At 40.3% G+C, this 20,410-nt stretch overlaps 2 protein-coding genes across 2 annotated transcripts in view; both read right to left on the reverse strand.

Moving 5' to 3' along the window:
- Positions 1 to 933: 933 nt before the first annotated feature.
- On the reverse strand, positions 934 to 14,138 carry CAVIN4 (caveolae associated protein 4). The gene is made up of 2 exons (XM_042809093.1): positions 13,631 to 14,138; positions 934 to 3,011 (listed from the first exon to the last, which is right to left on the reverse strand). The coding sequence occupies exons 1-2, from the start codon at positions 14,039 to 14,041 to the stop codon at positions 2,349 to 2,351; spliced, it is 1,074 nt and encodes a 357-aa protein (XP_042665027.1). The 5' UTR covers positions 14,042 to 14,138; the 3' UTR covers positions 934 to 2,348.
- Positions 14,139 to 14,225: 87 nt separating this feature from the next.
- The window catches only part of TMEFF1 (transmembrane protein with EGF like and two follistatin like domains 1), a 116,586-nt gene continuing 110,401 nt past the window's right edge, over positions 14,226 to 20,410 (reverse strand). Inside the window, exons 9-10 of the mRNA XM_042839154.1 lie at positions 16,748 to 16,906; positions 14,226 to 15,821 (exon numbers count right to left, since the gene is read on the reverse strand). Of these exons, the coding sequence (XP_042695088.1) occupies positions 15,737 to 15,821; positions 16,748 to 16,906 (244 nt within the window). The 3' untranslated portion in view covers positions 14,226 to 15,736. The remainder of the gene's footprint in view (positions 15,822 to 16,747; positions 16,907 to 20,410) is intronic.

Consider the following 20,410-nt stretch of genomic DNA (forward strand, 5'->3'; position numbering starts at 1 on the left):
GTTGTGGTATAGAAAATGAGGATTTAATCTGTAGGGTTCTCCCTGCTTCCTCTTTGAGGGGTTATGATGTTAATTTTAACCTCTTGGTGCATGCAAAGTTCATGCCAGTGACACTGATAAGGCTTAAAATGAAGAGCATACGTTGAGTTACTTTGCACACCTGAAGTACTTGCTACTTGTTATGAAAACAGTAAATCCTTTAAACAACTGAAATTAGAACTGCTCATTAAAAACATGTATGCAGTTGAGCTTATATGTTGTGCTCCATGTAAACTGCATCACTTCCTTTCTTTGTCAAGTAGATTAAAAAATTAAACTCTCTGTAAAGAAAATCTATAGGTGACTGGTTCTAGCACATGGTGTCCTGAAGTAGAATAATTGAAAAAAAGAAAAAAAAGAAAAAAACGTGACAGCTTCTTTGATCCTTTCACATCAGCAAGTAATGATATTTTCTCAATTCAGGAAGACCTCAAATCTCACAGAGCAGAAGGCAGGTGATACCCCTGGGGAACCAGACTAATGGTACAGGGTTCCACTACAGGCAGGGACAGTTTTGTACCCAACAGAAAGAAGACCGCAGCCACCTGCTTCCAGAAAATCTGTAAAGTAGTTGAAAAACAAAACCTTCAATGTATCCCATCATTAAAACATCTCTTTCCCTTTCCGCTTGTGCTTACCATGCTGTGAAGATGCATCACTGACTGTTGAAAGAGGTATCTTCCTCTGCCTGTTTCCCTCCCTCATCCCATTCTGTCTCTTCATGCAGTGGCATTACTCCTTTCAATTTGACAGCTCAATTTGCTTTGAGATGCCATTAACATGGCATAACATTCACCCTTCCCAATCAACATTTCTTAGTTATTATTGCTAAAGCTCTTTCACTTCAAAAGTGACGTCCACCAGACTAAATGAAAGAAATGGAAGGCAGAAGAGTTGAAATCAAACTAATTATATTTAACTTCTAGATTAACAACAGGGAGTCCTCAAACAATGCGTATAGATAATCAAGTTACGATCTGCTGTGAAAATGAATCTGAGAAATTAAACACATTGATACAGCTTTTGGCACTATCATACAGGTTTCGCACAGACAATAACGCCTGACGTTGCTGTAGGTAAGCACTTTGAAGGCAATGCCATTTCAGAATGAAGAGAGCAATACAGTCCAGCAACTCATGTCCGCATAGTGGCCATGTTTACAAACATATCTGGTTTCAGGGCACTGAGGGTTGCAAATAAACAGCATTCCATACTCCAAAGGGTGTCCATCTCGTAATCCCTGAGGCTGTGGCTGTCCATAGTGGTGGTGGTGGGACACAAAAAGCTGGGTTATGGCTCTTTACTTCAGCAGCTTTGTAGAATAGATTTTAATTGCAGTGAAGCTCAGAAAAACCACACAGTCATGGAAATCAAAACAATTCTCTTGTCTGGTCAGCTACATTCATAAACCCTATTATCCTCTGGATAGAGTAACAATTCTTAAAAAGATCTTGAGTGAACAAACACAAACTCTAGCTTTTATCTCTATCTATCCAGAACCCACACATTGATTTTATTCCTCTTCTACTTTTTCATGCCCTTGCATTTCTTGCTAGCATGCCTTTCCATAGCATGAATATAACTCATTCTCTCTTCCTCCTGGTATGTCATATTTAACATCCTCTGCTTTATTACTCTTACTCCGTAAGCGCAGGAAATACCTTGCTTAAGCTCATCAATCCTTCCTCTTCCAGAACTCTAGAAATAACCTTTAAACACTTCAGAATCTTCTCTTTTCCACTAAGAAGAAATGCAAAAAACCTATTAATCCTCCTACGTTTTGTCCCACCCCGAATAAGACAGGAATTTCCTCCTGCTGCTGCAGTGAGGGCCCTAAAATGAAAAGGTTTGTACTGCTGAATGGACATTTTTCATAGCTCTTCCTTCTGCTAATATGATGTAATAGCTTCATTATCATTTTCTGAGTAAAAGAATTGGTATGAGATTATGGAAGACATTTTTATAATGTTGTACACAAAACTGAAGAGAGTAATTAGGCTGCTTAAATGAATGCTAATTCAGTCTTGGAAACAGAGCAGATGTCCATCTCCCTTTGCTACGTTGCGTGGGTTCTGTATAGGCTAATGCTGGCTGCTGGCACTCTTTGGGGGCAGTCCCTATGTCCGGGTGGTGTGGCTTCGCTCCTGTCAGGACAACAACACTACAGATACCCACGTAGGTGGTAGAACAACATCAATACACGTTTTGTGATAGAACAAAAAATTCACACATTTTTCTAAAACTGAGGGCATACAGCCTGTGTTCTCTCTTGTGCCTGAGGACAGTATGGGTGTTTGTTCATCAATTCCTTACAATGATTGCTTCAAGTATAGCAAGGGGACATCATCACCTCCACCCCCTCCTTCTTTTTCTTCCTGCTTAAGCACCACTTCTGGGATTGTCATCACTCCTCTTTCAGCTGTCTGGGCAGCACCTCTTGGTGTGCTGTTTTTGTCTTTCTTTACCTTCGTGATCACTTCTGTGTAGGAGATCTCCTCAGTGAAGGGCTCAGCAGCCGTGAGCTCAGTGGCTATGTGCACACCAGCCTCCTGACTCCCCTCCTGACCCTCAGCTACCGTTCGCTCTTTGTTTTTTTTGTGGATCTTGAACGTCTCCTTTGTCGGGGCTGCCTGTGAGATGGTTTTCTTGATCCTTATCCCAGATTGTTTCAGTCTCTCTCCTGACTGCCTGATCCTCTCCCTCCTTTCAGGGGTCACAATTCTAGTTCGAAGCCTATTTACCTTCTTGCCAAAATTTTGCCTCGTCTTTTGGATATTTTCTCTTGAAAACGCCTTTTTGATATCATCTATGCGCCTCATGCCTGATTTCTTGAACTGAGCTGCTTTGCTCTCTTCAATATAGTATTCTTCATCAGAAGACAGATCATCAGGTGGGAGGAAATCATCCTCAAAAGTTTCGCCAGCTGTATGCTCTTTGATAACAGAAAGAGATGAAGGGCACTCGGTTTCCTCCTGTGAACGAAAGCACAGAGTCATCTTCCAGCAAGTCTGTTTTAAAAGGGTTGTGAGTGAAGCATTCTGTTTGTTGGCTTGCAGTGAATTACTGCTAACCAAAATACAACCTTGTAACAAAATAAGGTAGGGTCATACTATCTCATGTAATCCTACAAGATACAAATGGCAGAAGAAGCCTTTGACAAATTCTGTAAAAACATCGTACCTAATCAAAGTTTTCTTTTCAGAGTGGCTCAATCTAAAAATAATGAATGCATGGCTTCACATTTACTACTCCCTAATGGTTTTCAGAGCAGATGTGTCCAGCTCAGAGAATCATAGAATCATTCAGGTTGGAAAGGACCAGTAAGATCATGTAGTCCAACCATCAGTGCATCCTCACCATGCCCACTGACTTCGTCCCTCAGTGCCACATCCATACAGTTCTTGAATACCTCCAGGAACGGTGATACCACCACTTTCCACAGGCCTTTCTGGGCAGCCTGTACCACTGCCTCACCACTCTTTACGAGAAAAAATTATCCCTAATATCTAACCTGAAACTCCTCTGGCACAACTTGAGGCTGCTCCCTTTTGTCCAATTGCTGTTACCTGGGAGAAGAAGCTGACCTCACTTTGCTACCACCTCCTTTCAGGTCATTGTACAGAGCAATAAGGTCATCCATGAGCCTTCTCTTCTCCAGACTGAACAATTCCAACTCCCTCAGCTGCTCCTCATAAAACTTGTGCTCCAGAAAGTTCACAGTTTCATTGTCCTTCATGGTTTTTGAAGCTGATATGCCTCTCTTATTTCTCACCAATAAAAGTAAATATCCCATAGACAAAATAGGTACTTGTGCCAGCTTTACTCTCCTTAAGAGAGGGCTGCAGCCCTTTATATCACCATGAAGATAACTGCACATTCTTGACAAATTAGAACTCAGTGAACATTTCTGATGCTGCCCAGAAAGGAAAGGACCCCAGCATATTAATTTATGTGTGCTAGCTACACAAGAGGTCAAAGTCAGTAAGGAAACTAAATATTATTCAGTAAACCCAGTTTCACCCAATTCTCTCAGGACATGTACCATGAACTTGTCTTGTTCCATGCGGGAACACACACAGGAGTAACTTACAGCAAGCACCTCTGGTTTCCATGATTGGTTTGGTAAGTAATATGATATGCTGCCTGCTTGGAAGTAATGACTGCTCATGATACCTTAGCCCTAGGAACTGATGTAGCCCCTACCAGCTCTGTCCATGTGTTTGTACGTCCTCTGCTCCCAGGAGGTGCAGCCCTTCAGGTGCAGATGTACAACACCTACCTAAAGATTCTGCAAGCTGTTTCCCATTTGCAGTAACCTTTTCAGCTGCTTTCTGAGGCCTGCCAGTGTCAGCTCTATCCTTGCTACTGCTACCTTAATTCAGAAAGTAGGAATGAGATCAGGACTTGTGAGCTCACGAGGAATGGTCACTTGCTGTATACTTCACTGAAAACTTTTCGCCCCACAACGGTAGTTGTCATTTTTCACAGTGACTTGTTACTAGAAAGTCATGTTTAATGTTATTATACAGGCTAATAGCACTATGTAAAATAAAATACATTAAGCTCTTTTGCAGATAGCTTTGGCTTCATTAAAAACCCTCCAGTAAAATAGTTGTTATTGCTTAATTTTTTACAAAAATTAGGAACAAATTGTGTTGCATTGATTACAGTGGAATGTTATTCAACTCATCTGTCAAAATCAGCAGGAACAAAACTACAATACTTTGCTAATAATCATCTGCATTAGCATGTGCAAATTAACATTAATTACATAAAGACTTCTATATATAAACATAATCCCTTCTTTTCTGAAAATGAACTAAAACACAGCTGGAGAAAATTCCTCAAAGTTTCTAAATTACAGCTCACTCTTTCAGCTGAAATAGTAACAAAAATATTTCCATAATGACTGTTTGGAAATTTCAATATGTACAGAAATAAATACAATATGGTAGATGGGGAATGCTGTACTTATGAAGGACGCTTGTTAAAAAAAGAGGACAGAGAGATGGTATTTTGTCTGCAGTAGTTGGACTGTGTCTTCCTCCAGAAGAGGAGTGAATGTGTCTGTACTTTTGGACAGCTGTTTCCCAGAGCTCTGCAGCACTCAGGCTAACAATCTGCAAGCTGAGGAAGAGTGCTTTAACTTTTATAGGTGTGTAGGTATAGACTTCTGAACAGCAACATCTGAGCTAAGGCTCTATAGACTGGACACAGCAGCTGGAGTGACTGCATAGCATTTCTCATGTGCTGTGGATGCTGACAGAGAGCTTTGCCAAGGCTCTGATGTTCCCTTTTCCTTTGGTTTCTGCACACATCTTGCAGAATCAAATGTAGGAAGACTATAAATTAGGTTGAGGTTGCATCTCTTCTCCAGATTTCTGGATAGAAGATATTAGCAAAACGGAAAGTATTAATGAAACGGCATTGTATCTCAGTGAGGTTTTGTAATAAAAATACAGTGACTTAGTAGCTCTGGGAGAGCTTTCTCCTTGACTCTCTCCTACCCTATCCCTCAAGCACTAGGCATATTCTATACCCCTTATCAGTGGGATAGGGAGAAGCCATGGGCTTTAATTCACAACAGAAGGTTTTTGAAAGGCTTTACTACAAGTCCTTCTGACAGGGCTTTTGCTGTGCATGCTTTTCATCATCCACCAAAAAAATAAAGGGATATAAGGGCATTAAAATGGATGTGACCAGTTCAGGAGCTTTACTCCTCTTCTCCTTTCTTGTTTGTTACACTTATCCTGGGTTTCAAATAGATATTTCAAAGCCCAAACTGAGTTCCTAGAGTGGGTAAAAAGGAAAAAAATGAACATTGTCTTATATGCTACAAACTTCATAAAACAGTTTTACATACTCTTTTTAAAGAGCCTCAAAGTAGAATTCTAACAATTATAAAGAGAACCATTATCAACACTCAACTGTTGCTCAGTTTCAATTACAACTTTACCAGATTTTTTTTTTTAAATACAAGAAATAAGAGCAGAGAAGAATAGAATGACCAAGTAAAGAATTATGATAGTACCTTAAATTAAACAAACGAAACAGTCACACACACACACACAAAAAACCATAAAATGTGCAAACATGTATGTATGTGTATATGCAAAAATCAACGTTCAAAATCCTAGAGAACCTATAGAACTCCCAAAGGGCTCCTAACAAACTCATTTACACCAAAAATAGAGAGGAGAGACAGAGAAAACCTCATAAATCACCATCATTGTTGCACAATGGAAAGATGATGGAAGGAGAACTCAGCCTTGGGACGTGTGGCAGGCATTGTGCCAGTTATTGTATGGCTCCTGCACAGCTGGGACTGATGGTCACCTGGCAATAAGGAGTTGGTGCACGGAGCAACAAAATGGTGAGAGGCCAGCTCCTGCCTGGCCTGGAGATGCTGTGGTACCTATGACAACCTGAGACGCAAATGACTGGCAGCTGATAAGCAGGAAACTGTATCAAGAAAATATATTAAAAAATCTTGGAAATTTGCATGTTAAATGAATGAGTTGTTATTCAAACCAGTAACCAAGGTAAATTGCTAAAACATCTCCTTGTAACTACTCTCTAAATCAATAAGAAGCTGCTGATGAATAACCAATTACAAATCAATCTGTACTTCTACTCGTATTCTAACAGTTAAGAGTGAAGCTTTGTATATCTCGAGTGATCCCTTCATTTTTCCTGCAAATATGTCATTTCAAAATCTCTGCCATCAAGGCAAAAAGCTGCTCAAAGGAGGGAGAAATAGGATTATCTTAAAAGGGCATCAAAGGGATTTTATCAAGTAAAGTAGGAAGGGAATAAACACTTCAGCACGTAGGACTTTATGGCCAAGTGCTGTTGCTTGTATTTAGAATTACTTTTACGTAATGAAAAAGCAGCCTGATTAGAACAGACAATCCCTCTCATTTCCTCTTCTGCGAAGCCTGATATGCATCCCTTTTCTTTAAATTCTGGCAGAAATTCATTAATTTTGCCAGGACAGTAAAGAAACCCAGCTCATTCTCTCATTATCTGAGAGCAGCAAGCTCCAGGCTACGTGTGTGTTGCTGCCCAGCTGTACCCCAGCACGTGGAGAAGCTCTTGGCTCCTTGCCACCACACACTGCATAAATGGACTACTTGCAGCTCCTGAGGAAAATCAAAGCTTCACGCTCACTTTGCTCTTATTTTATGGCGTTGGCCTAGAAAATACTTCTGCAGGACAGTCAGCAGGTTTGCAATTTATCCATACATACCAAATCTTTGTGAGTGGAGGAGGAGTGTTCACAAGAGGTGATGAGACAAACAAAATATGTTTTGTAATGTTTTCATTCATTATTCCCTCACGTGACTGCTCTTGCAAGCTACTGCAGAGGGACTGTGCTGTCAAGTACACAGAAACCCAACTGTTTGTCACAAGTTGCTGGACTCGTCTGCCCAAACAACCATGTCTCCCCACAAATTAGCCTCTAGACTCCCTTTCAACTCAATGGAGGAAAGAGGTACTTATCAAGCAGAAATTGCATGGAGAAGCTGATATCTGCAGTAGGTCGGACAAATCAGCCTCCATGAATTTCTCTCTATTCTCTCAAAGGGAGTCTACAAGCAAACATCTGTCTTCCTGATATCCAACACCTGGCAGAAAGAATACCATTCCAGATTTTGAAATTCCTGTTCATGGTTTCAGATATTCCTCACTTCTAGGTCTGCGCTGTCTTAGTCAGTGTTATTCCTCTACTAAAGGAATAATTGTAAGACCCAGCTCTTTTCAGCAGTGCTGAGAATTTCAGTCCTAACTGCTGTTATCAGGGTTGTATAATCAACGGGTATTAAGATATATAATCACAAAAAGAACAAGAGAGTTAGACAAAGTAGACTAAGAGAATAGGAGAGAATAAATGGAAGGCTTACCCGTATGCTAGGCTTACCTACAAAAAAAAACAAGAAGAGGGGATCTCCAGACGAGATCCTTCCCCACTGGTAGCCAGCTCTTAAATAGATCTAGGAGCCAGGCTCCACCTCTTCCAGCAGCTCGCCTCAGGTGATCAATCAGAGGTTCAGGCTGTGACTCAGCAGTTCCCATACACAGGGTCAAGTCCATTTATTCTTAAAATTCTTCAGGTACAAGGCAGATTGCTGAAATAGATGTGTTCTCAGTGGTCAGATACAGCCTTATGTCCATACATCTTTTTGGGCAGCCTCTAGAGCCATGGGGAAGAGGCAAGCAGGCTCATGATACAGCTGCACTCTCCCACTGGCTTGCTGGCCAAACTCACACAACGCCCTGAACCACAGCATCCAGTGTGAACGTAAATTGGGATCTGCTGTTTCCACCGCTCAACTTTAACAGGTGGAGAAAAATCAGTGGCAGCCCTTAGGAGAATGACTGCCCATCTCTTGTTAGGCACCTCGCAAAGGAATGGGTCTGAAGGCCCTACTTGCATCATGTCGAGGGGTATGGAGACAAGTATGCTGTGAGCACATGGTCCTGTGAAACAAGCATCTTTTCCCATTTTAAGAACATAGAAATGGTCCAGCAGCTGTTTTGTCTTTTTTTTTTTTTTTTCTTTTTCCCTGTTCTCTTTCTTTGAGAACACATCCCTAGAACTACAGTTTTCCTTTAGCTGGTTGAGCATGGGTGATTTTTCTCAAAATCACAGGTAATTTATGATCTTCGCCCAGTGTTTCAGCACTGGCTCTGCTCTGCCAGCCTGGCTGTTGGCTGCACAGCACAGGGTGGCCCAGAGCTCTGACCTGAAAGGCTGAATCCCACACTGGAAACAAAGGATCCTTGCTACACTCTTTGACACAACTGCTGGGTTTTTCTTATTCTTTGTAATTTCAGCCAAGGCAATTACCTGTTTCAGCTGTAAAAATATTTATATATATACCACAAGACTTGAATAAAGGCCCCGTGTGTTGAGGTCTCGATGTTTAAGGTCTGTGCTTGGCAAGAACAATTAGTCAACCCACTCTATCTCTTGTTCATTAGGTTTTCATGCTCCATTTTGATAGCACGGGGTTATAGACAGAGTTCATCCCCTCTCCCTGTGGAGTCAAGCAGAAGATCAGGCTCTTATGTCTCCAACACTAAGAGTCCATCCCTGGTTTCTACTCATTCAATTTACAGCCATTTCACATCTTTTTGCCAGCGTTCTTTACTGTTCTCCTCATCCCTGTCGCAGCACGTGCATAGAATCATAGGATGATTCTGATCGGAAAGGACCACTAAGATCCTCAAGTCTAACCACCAGTCCACCCTCACCATGTCCCTCAATGCCACATCCTCACAGTTCACAAACATTCCCACCTCCCTGGGCAGCCCATTTCAGTGCCTCACTGCTCTTTTTGAAAATGTTTCCCTAATATCCAACCTGAACCTCCGCTGATGCAACTTGCCTCTCATCCTAGCACTGTTACCCTGTAGAAAAGGCTGACTGCCACCTCACCACAACCTCCTTTCAGATCATTGTAGAGAGTGCTAAGGTCTCCTCTGACCCTCCTCTTCTCCGTATGAAACATTCCCAGTTCCCTCAGCTGTATGAATGGCAAGCAACCCTCAGTCATCTTTTGAGAAATGAATGTATCCTTTTATGTCCTTCCCAAACCATGGGGCATAGGAAGACAAAGCAAGGGGTTCTGCTAAGTAGCGGAGCTGACTGTGCACACTTCAATTACCACTGCTCTAGCTCTAAAGACAATTCGCTTTCTTTTCTATACTTTTTTCTCTGGACTGACAGGTCATCATTTTGAGTGTATTTTATTAGCAACTGCATCGCATTCTGCGTCAAGATAATTTACGAAAATAGCATACAGTTGACAACGATGTCTGAAAAGCAAACTCTCCTAGAAACCTTTTACAAACCACGCGTCCCACAAAACAGTCCACTGCTATTTGTTCTTTTTCCAGATTGTCTGCTAAGAGCTAAGATATTAGATACAAAAACAGGAAAAAGAATAAGCTCTGCCATGTTTCTGTAACACATAAAAATAATCACGAATGGGTTACCTAGAACAGACTGTTCTTGGTGAGCTATTTAGCTTCATGGCGCTAATGGTTTTGCTCTGCAGACAGCTGCCTAGAGCCTCTCCTAAGCCTGCCCTTCTCATGCCCAAATGATATCAGATGAATGGCAGTTGTTTCTTTTGTCTTTTTTAAATAGAGGCATTATATTTTCTACCTTTTAAGTCCTGCTGACCCTCAGGTTTTTCTCAGCACAGGCATAATTGAAACTGCATGCTGACAGAGGTGCTTTTATGCACCAGGTCCATCAAAGCCCATGTTTGCAGCCTCACCCCTTGAACCTATCACACCCCTACTGCATATGGAAGTGCTTCCACTTCAGATTTTCAGATTATTGTCCCCATTTCAAGTTCACCTTTTTTAATGTCCAGATAATCATGCAGCAAAAGGACAGAGGCCAAGAAAACCTCTTCTGTTTTAATCTGTTTATGTACAATATGAGTGTTCCACACAAGGCTTCATCTGCTGGCCCCCCCACCAAACCTGCAGTGGGGCAGTCCCCTCGGGGGATGTTCTTCCGAAGACCAGCTGCTGTAACATGGGCTTCCTGGAGGCTGCATATTCACATTCAGAGAGGAACTTGCAGAACATGAGAGAAAGCAAATGAAGCAAGTTCTTTCAGGATTAAAATTATTCAGAAATTAGCTATTTCTGAATAATTTAGTCAGAATGAATCAAATTGTGAGGTGCTCTTTGACTGAAGAGAAATGACAGCTCTCACAGCTGGTTATTCAGAATAACACGAACAGAGGTGAACAGAGACCTGTACAACCTATGATGTACTCTGCGTATCTCGTTATACTCTGAGGACAGCTGGCACGGTGGAGTCAAAGACATCTCTAGAAAGTCTGACGTACCCTGGCAGTTTTAATGGTACCATCAACCTGGACAGGAACGTTCCCTGCCAGCAAATCTTTCCCTCAACTGCATGGCCTTTTAAAAATGAGCGCTCACTTTCCCCTAATCATTATCCTCACGGATGATCATTTCGTCTCTTTTTAATGTGAGGATATTTGCCAAATCTTTTCATCATGGCCAAGGTCTCTCGGGAATCTCCTCCAGCCAACGATCCTTTTCAACCTGCCTGCTCCTTCCATCAATGATGTGATCAAAGCCATCCACTTGAAAGAAAATCTTTAGGATTTAATTGGTGTTTCCTTTTTCCTCATAGGCCTCATGTTCTGGCAGAAGTTAAAACTAAAACCCACAGGAGCATTCCACTGTGGCTACACATGGTCACTGGCTCCACCACAGTGTCCCAAATGGCTCATAAAAAAAAAAAAGTCACTACAGAAGAGCTGTCACTCACAACCTCCAAGTAAACAACTTCGTTGCATCTATTTGTAAAATACAGTGAAGGGAGTGAGTGCCCCACACTGACTCACCAGCTATTAGCAGACTTCCCCTCATGGTAGCCAAGCTTCAGTCATTCAGGTCTTGGCAATGCAACAGTGTGCTTACACTGGTGTAAATCAACAGTGTGAAAATGACTATGCTTGTGTGAAAGAGGCTTTCAGGAGTGAGTTGAGCATTAAAACTCCATCTTAAGTACCTTGCTTTTGTGGAGCAAAACAGTTCTCCTCCAGGAAAGAGTTAAATGTCAGACAGCAAAGGCAGCAGCATACAGTGCTCCTTTGCTGTGCATGAAGGGAAAGGTTTCTTCAATTCACCTTATGAAAGTTATGGAAATTACAGAGGAATTAATTCATGTGCTCAACCAGTCCTTAACCACAACAGAAATAGAAAACTAGAAAGAGAGAAATCCTAAATTCTGTTTGCATTCCTGAAAAGTTCCAATTGAGGGTTAACCGTATGGAACACGGTGCAGGTTGTTGTTGTCCAGCAAAATGAGCAAAGAGTCCAGACGCTCCACTGAAGGTGATTATCACAGAAAGTACACATGGTGAGAGCTGCCTTTGATGTGAAAGGCCTAAAAATAGCAACATTTCTTTACAGCTATGTGTAAATCTATTTCCATAACATTTTACTATACTTAAAGAATAAGTGACAACTCAGGTCTTTCAGGGGTAAAAATTGCATTATGTCATGAATACTGTTTTAAGAACAAACATTTTCAAAGCATCAACTTTACTGCAATAATTATGGTAAAGGGCTATTGATGAAATGGCACTATGCCATTAATCAGGAAAGTCAAAGATATTTATTATCTTTAGACGAGAAAAGATATGCAAGGAAAAAGCAAAATTGCCCGTTTGCTATTCCATCATGATAGTGCAACTTGCAGTAATTGTAATAATTGGCTGAATTCTGTCCACACTTTCTCCTGTGCAGCCACAGTAAGTAACTCAGTCAGAAAAGGCTGGGAGGCACAATTTGGCTGCATATGTTACTAACATTACATTAAAGAAGTAACATTTCCTACCTTCAGCTTTTACTTTTTTTAAAAAAAGCGATTTCTTCCCAGAACTGGAAAATAAAATAGTTAAGAAAGCTGGATTATGCGTAAGAATTTGTCAGCTAAATATGCTGGTGAATATACTCACTGAAACAAGTGGACCCATTCGTGAAAATATCGTTATTTATGAAAAAATGGTTAGAAAATCAGGGTTCAAGACAATGGGAACACATCATGTTACTCACAAGGGCTGACATTCTCAAGACTGCCTAATGATGAATACGACTTGTTTTGAAAGAAGCTTGGGGGATTCACTGGTATGAAGGAGAAACTATGCTTCTGGCAAAAGATAAAACACTCACACTTTCTGTTGAGGAACTGAGAAGTTTCAGCAAATGAAGGATCAGGCCATTAAACGAATGAGTTTCACACCACTTGCTTGTCAGTGACAGATCCCATGAACTGCCTGTACTAAGGGCTCTGTGTATGGGTCAGCAAAAGCCCGCCATTTCATGAAACTCCTCCTCAAATACTATCATTTGTAAGAACAAAGAACATCCTGCAATGAGGAATAAATGAAAGAGTGTATAATTCACTCTCCAAACATTGTGAGTGGAGATTGGAAGAACTGTGCTGTGGGAAAGCATTGCCAAGGATAGCAATGCAAGGAACTATTTGCTGCAAGGAAGACATTGTGGTTTTGAGTTTATGCAAGCAGTGCTGCAGACTGAGACAATGAAGAAAGTCCCCAAGCAATAGCTTGGGTAACACTGCAAGTTAAATACAAGATTGTTTTAAAGTTAATATTAAAAGAAAAACACTGTACCAGAGAGCTTACAAACAATTTGGACTTCTACCTAATACGGTGAAAAAAATATGAGAGATGAATGTCAGGCATGGTTTGTATGACAAGATTTACAGGGCCTGCCTCATATTACCTTTCAGAGAGGCAACAAATAGTCCTTGCTGATCCACAGTTAATCTTACACTACTGGCTCTGAAACCCACCAACACTAATAATAGACTGCACGCACTGTCTCCCGTGGGCTCTGCTGAAAGGCATGGAGAAGTGGAGCTCAGTGCTGAAGAAACCATAAAACCACACTCCTGCTGGACAGGCTGCACCTTTTGGTTCACCATATGATGTCTACACACAGCTACCAAGGACATGGCACAAAGACAGCACAGCAATGGTTATGACAGACAGGTTATGGTTACCTGATAGATCACAACCCGGAATTTGTTTTTCCTCAGCATCTCCTCTTGCTTTGTCTGCACCTTCCGTACATTGGCGCTCTGCCTTTCCACCCGTGCTCGTACTTCCTTCATGGTGGAGCTGACCTTGTGGGTTTTCTCCAGCAGCTTGTTTACCGTGTAGCCAGTATTGCCGTGAGCCTGGGCAAGCTTTAAGATATCAATCTGTATGGTCTTGATGGCATTTTCCATCTCCCTGTGCCTCTCTTCTATTCTCTTCTGGCTCGCTTGCACGCTGTCCACGATATTGGCCACTTTGTCCAGGACTGTCACGATGGTGTATGCCGCGTCCTGCTCTTCCTCATCCTCAGTGACGCTCGACAGGCGGTTTTGGTGGAGTCTGTCAGCCTCCAGAGTGATCTCCCGGCGCTCCATTTTGCCTCTCTTTGGCAGGAGGCTTTCGTCTGAATGCCCTGCAACCACTACTACAGGCAACTGGTGTGACAGGCGGCCTCGGCCATGCTGAAGGGTGGGAGTGGAACGCCGCTCCCGGAGGTGGGTCAGATGCTTCTGCACACCAAATGTCCACACACGATGGATCAGATGCTTTCAGCAACATGAAACGTCTAAAATTAGGAAGCAATGTCTGGAAAGGAGCACACATTTAAAGGGTCACGCTTCTGTGCTGATGAAGTTATTAGCGTTAATCCAGGGAAGTTAAGTAACTTACCAACTAAGCAGGCGAGCAAACTCGCATATTTTAAATGATCTACTGTTGTTTTTGTGTTCCTGAAGCGCTTGCACTGATGGAATTCAAACAGCACTCAGAAAATGAGCACTGGCTGTTTTTGGAGCAAAACAAACTTCAGCTCTTCAGCTGGCTGCAATTGCCACGTGAGGTAACAAATAAACACACTAAACCAGAGGCAATATAGTGAAAACGCTGTATTGTGACATGCTTTTCCAGTTCAAAATTTTGAAAGCTTTTTTTTTTTTTTTTTTAATTGAACAAATTATTAAATCCTACATGCAAAATTCTGAAAGCCTACACTACATGTTAAAACAGCTGAACACGTCCTATTCACACTTTATCTCTGGATCTCTCGAACAACAACTAACAGTCTATTAATATAACTATGACCAGCAGACTAATTTGGATGGACTTTCTTAGCTCTTGAAAATACTCTATACAAGAGCACTAGTAATTCATTCACTTTTATTTGTTCTTTTTGTGTTTTTTTTTTGAATTATTATTTATTTGAATCACAAACACTATACAATCTGCATCGTAGGTGTTAAAACAATGTATTTTCTTTAAAAAAGTTTAAGAAGTATTAAAACAGCTTCAGTAGTGATAAAGTAGGCTTTATTCCAATTATTTGTGTTCAATTATTCAACACCAATCTTTACAACCCCTAAATCTACCAAGACCTACTTCTTTTGGACCTGTGCCATCTGCTCTACCAGGCAACTTCCCAAATTAAGAAATTCATAATTTTGCCCTTTAAAAAAAAATTGTCAGAATCATTAATGAAGATGGCAGTGCTTTGACCCAGCCCACACGTTTCATAAATATATTACAACTACACACAGCACACAGCTTCACAGTTCATGCGATAGGCAGTGTCTAAAAAATCAGTTACTAACTTCCAAAAACATTTAAATATCTACGGTATTTAAACACAGTGTTTTCTAGTTTCTCATAAGAAAAGTAAGCTGTAAACATTTTTACCTTTAGTTCATGCCTTGTTTGCTAGGTAATGTGGACTTTTTATTGTTGGTTGTTTTGTGTTTTTGTTTTTTTTTTTTTTGTTCCCTTTTAAATCTACAACCATTGGTGGAATAAATCTGTGTTCCCAAAAATATTACATTCCATGAATAAAGCACAAGTCTATTATATAACCATGTGATACAGATACAGAAAATGAACTACTGTATTCAAAAACAGAAAAGTAAAGGTACTAAAACAGTCCATAGCTGTTAGAGCTGATGCTTTCAGAATACAGACCAACATTGTTACACTAAAAATGTTCAAAAATAAGGCCTCTGAAATAAATATTTCCATTCTTTAAAAAAAGATATAATAAAAATGTACATCACATGGTCAATGTAGGTATAAAAATCACTAAGTTAAACCATTCTGGATGATGTATCTGAAGTAAAATGGCCTAGGTTTTGCTTCTGCCGACGTCCTCTATTGTTTTTGGGGCATTTTCTGTTTAAAAAAAAAAAAAGAAAGAAAGAAAAAAGGACAAATGCTTTAGTATATACCATATAAATTTAAACCTAGCAATAGTGAATTGACTTAACAACGCCAAAGAGTGTAGGAACTGTGCTGGCTGAGTGGACACTCCTGCTGTTTGGTACCTGGTTGATGGTTGTGGATTTACGTGGGACACTTGGTCACTGAGAAAGGAGTTCTGCTTAACTTGAGAACCAAACCAGCAAGGTGCTACGCCCTTCAACCTTGATTGACAAATGCATGTATTATGGTGAATAGCTGTGTTGGCTTTAGTTTTTACAATTTCATATTTAAAACCCAGGGGGTGTTAAGACTGGATCAATTGGACCTGGCAGTGCTGGACCTCCGGTACTCTGCTGCTTGTTGGAACTCCCCAGGCAGAGGCCACCTCTCATCCCTTTTCTGGGGAGGGCTGCACATCTAAGAAAGCATTATGAAAAAGACAGCAATTCTGACCAGGAAAGGACTTAGTCAGCTCACCGGAGAGTGGGCAATGCAAGATATAGCACTATTTATAGCTGAACTGCAGGAAAACAGCAACGTGTCAACCTCTCTGGTTTCAGCAGGGAGGAGGGGGATGGGGAACCATATCTTCTATAAGATAACATCAAAACTTGAATAACTTGAATATGAGCTCTAACACAATAGCTGACCTTCTGAATGTTTCAAGGCTGATCTCCTCTCATGCGTAGCTGTTCTGGGGATTCAGAGAGGATGCAGGTGGTTTGCAAATTGAAATTAATTTGTATTTTGTGACAAAAAGAGTAATAGGTATCTTTTACATGAGTGTTTGAGAGTACTTGTTAATGCACATACAAATCCAGAGGGGAAAAGATTTAAATATAGAAGAAGTATATAAGTGCACTGTGTAATTTTTCACTCCTTTGGCTTTTACCCACCTTGTTATGCACATGACAATTGCAACTATAATGGCAATCTGTACGGCTCCAATTATTGCTGCAATAAGGACATGCGTAAGCTTTTGTCTACTTGGGACAACATAAAGAATACTAAAGTCTGTCTTTTCACAGTGCTGTCCAGTATATCCTGATTCACACCTGAAAAAGAAAAGGAACATTTAATGGAATATGTATTTTGACAGCAGTCCAGTCATTTTGTGATGAAAGAAAGAGTCCAAGACTTGGGATGAAAAAGCCCAGTAGTCACATCAGTGACAGCAGGAGAGAAACAGCCTCATCAGTGCTATCACTGCTGCTGCAGCAGCTCAGGATACATCACTTTTTGAAGGCTAAAATGAAATTTAGAGAGCAGAAGCACACAAAAGAGTTGAGATTCTGCCCGTTCTGTGAATGAGTGAAGAGGTTTGGATAGTCACTGAGAAAGAGCTGAAGAGAAGGTGGAGGCATGGTAGTGCCTGAACTGGAGAAAGGTTTGGATTTCTGGGACAAGAGGAGAGGCAGAAAAGGTAGTCTCTTCTGGATAGTGAGAGACCTGGTTTGTCAAAAGACATATGTGGGGTGCTTGTTAAGTTGGGGCAATTTTTAGGAAAAACAAAGCAACTCGATGAAACAAGTAAACAGACTAGATGAGACACAAAGCAGTACGCTCAAGGAACCCGGCAGCAATGACGATATGAGCATGGAGTATAGAGAAGGAAGAAAAACCTTGAAAAAAACAGGGAAAAAGTAAAATGCCTTTTCAAGCTGCAGCTTACTGATATGGAATCCTGCAAAAACTATTGGACAAGAGCAGCTTCAAGATCCTACCTGCCATGTCTCCAAACTACTTTTCCAATTTTTCTCTTCACTATCAACCTACTGAAAACCCTCAGCCTTCAGGTTGAAATATGAATCTGTGAGTGCTTGTTTCAAAGGATCACTAACAAGCGTTGGAGCAACAAGTTCCTTGTATCTAAAGCTATCCTTTAAAATCAACTGATGTGAGAACATCATTAAGGATACAGTAGAAAGCTGGAGAATTACTGCCACAGGCACAAAACCACTCCTTTTGTAAACTGGATACAACACAGACTTGGTCTCATCCATACAAAAGCTTTGTGCTAGGGTTAGGTGTTAATTCTGTTTAGAGGGACAAAATAATTATTTCCTAGACCTTCCTGCAACTGCTTAGGTGGCTCCTAAACTCCCTTTGTGTGCAGAGATAACTGCTGGGGTTTTCATGTTCATATCTCCAGCCATGAGCAGCTGTGTAAGATACTTACGTTCAGACATGAAATAAGTTCCAGTAACAGCAGAGCTATTAAAGAATAGCCTCAGCATATTGTAAGTAAGCCTGGTAATGGCTAAGGATCGGAAAGGAATAGGGAGAAATGTGATAGCATACAAGAAGGAAGAGAAGGAATGCTATTGATCATGCAAGAAGAAACAAGAAGAAAGTGGTCTTCTTGCAAGTGAAGAGGATTGAATTCTTCTTTGTGACTTTGCTTTTATTTTTGTTAAAGAAGATAACAACAGTCAAAGTGTGATCAATGTGAGAATTGCTTTACAGCATGAGGCAAAACAAAGCAAAGGAAGCACAAGTAATTTAAAAACATTTCCTGTGAAACACTGAAGTGGCAGGAAATTATTTCTAAGAAATACTGAATGGAGATTTAGGACTATTGAATTCCTGCAAAGCAGAACTGTTTGTGTTAAGAATTGTGTTGGTAGTGTGGGTGAAGTAGTAGGCAATAGTTTAAGCTGCCTGGTAAATGGGCAGAACAGATTTTAAGGCATTCTGCATTAATATAAAGCATGATAAACATAGGTCAGCGAGGATTCATCAGACTATGCTGAAGGTCAATTACTGGAGTTAGCGAAATGAAGATTAGATTTCTCTGCAAGGGATGAACTCTGCCTTCCTGATGCAGCCTGCCATGAGGGCACAACTGCACTGCACCAGGGAGGCAGCAGGAGACAGATCAGATCCCAGTTGTGCAAAGACTACTAAACTGAGTATTGTGCAATTTACTCCTATGAAGCCTTCCTCCAGTCTACCTGGTGGCAGTTCTGGAGGGCTGCTGTACGGTGAGCATAGAGATTCATTGTTCTCAGTGAATGCATAAGTCAGGTTTGCTCTGAATAGGTGTTTTCAGCAGTTTTGTAGGTCATCTGGTACATCTCACACACCTCTCTTTGGAAATAAGGACCGTGAGTATTTAAATAGCCAAGCAAGTCCAAAGGACATTTGGTGCTTCAGGCCGAAAATTGACAGTCAGAAATTCTTGACTGGAACCCTGTGAGGTTTGCTGTGCTGTGCCAAGTGCTGAGACTATTTTGGCTTAAATAATCAACCATTTAAATAAATAACCGAAAGTAGTAATACTAAATGTAATTATAAAATAGAATTTAAAGAGGCAGTATATTAATTAAAAGCATTAAGACATTAATTATCTGTACTTCAGATTAACAATAAATATTTAAACGATTGAATAGTAATTGAATTATAAATAAATAAATGACTATTTATAACAGTGCTAACCAGAACAAAATTCTGAGAAATTAAAAAAGTCAGTTCATTCAGAATGTTTTTTTTTTAAACAGCTCTAACTTGAATATTTTGCAGATAAATCCATAATAAGTTGTAATAAACACAACTCTGCATCAAAAGAACACTGTACTCAAATACCGCTGCCCACCAAGGCAATGTTGGGGATGCAACCAGATTGCCAAGAGAAACTAAAGCATATTATCCTCTCTTGGTTTTGGCCAAAGAAAAGAGAAAAACAAATACAATTCTATCACAGAGTTGAAAACAAGAAAGTGTCTCAGGTGGGTAAAGCAATACAAGCTTTCAATTGGCTAACAACGACTGTATTGGCTCTTCTTTTTGGGCTTCCTGCTCTCTGGTCAGTCTGGAAACCCTAAAATGTTGGTAGTGCAGAAATGCCTCACTTGATAAAGATCAAGGGAGAAGTTATAAGACCTAATGGATTTATAGCTGAAGTTTCCAAAGCTAAGGATAAATAGCAAAGAGTAACAGCATCTTCAGCTACATTATTCTGGAAGTACAAATCTGCAAAATAAAATTCAGGAGTGAAAACTCCAAATAAGTAAGGCACTAAATGTTATTAAGATGTAGCCGTTTTTTGAAACACATTTTTAAACGATTTCTTAATTTTTTAATTTATAATATTAATAATTTATTTATAATTTTTTTTAAAGAAAACGAGACATAGGATTTAGTGACACTTAGAGAAAAAAATACTTTGTAGCTAAGGAAATAAAAAGTTCACATTTCTTATGTAACAGTAGCTTAATACCGAGCTGTTAAATAGTGCAGTAGACAAAAAATGTGGATAAATAATATCTTGCAATTTATGCTCTCTAAATAAAACACATTATTGTGAAGTAGGCAATAAATATTGAAAATAACATTGATACTCCAGAGAATTTATGCCAAGGGCAATAAGATGTATAGATAATGCAAGAACAGATTTAGAAGTCAAAAGGGCAATTGCAGTGAGACAGGAGAACTATGCAAGGTTTCTAGGCAGTGGTTTCTAGGTTTTGCTTTTCTCTCGACAAGATCTAGCAGCTGAAAACAAGGAGCCAACACTAAGGCCAGATTCTTCAGAGGGATTCAGCTTCTGAACCACCTTA

Source organism: Centrocercus urophasianus, unplaced genomic scaffold (assembly GCF_019232065.1).
Source record: "Centrocercus urophasianus isolate 14NV4802_14NV808 unplaced genomic scaffold, USGS_Curo_1.0 seq_11, whole genome shotgun sequence".
Classification (NCBI taxonomy): domain Eukaryota; kingdom Metazoa; phylum Chordata; class Aves; order Galliformes; family Phasianidae; genus Centrocercus; species Centrocercus urophasianus.

Bases quoted from the DNA above. Each gene is read 5' to 3' on its own strand.
- CAVIN4 (XM_042809093.1), bottom strand. From the start codon at position 14,041: ATGGAGCGCCGGGAGATCACTCTGGAGGCTGACAGACTCCACCAAAAC. The intron at 3,012-13,630 runs GTAACCATAACC...TTTCGTTCACAG, and splicing joins TCCGGGTTGTGATCTATCAG to GAGGAAACCGAGTGCCCTTC.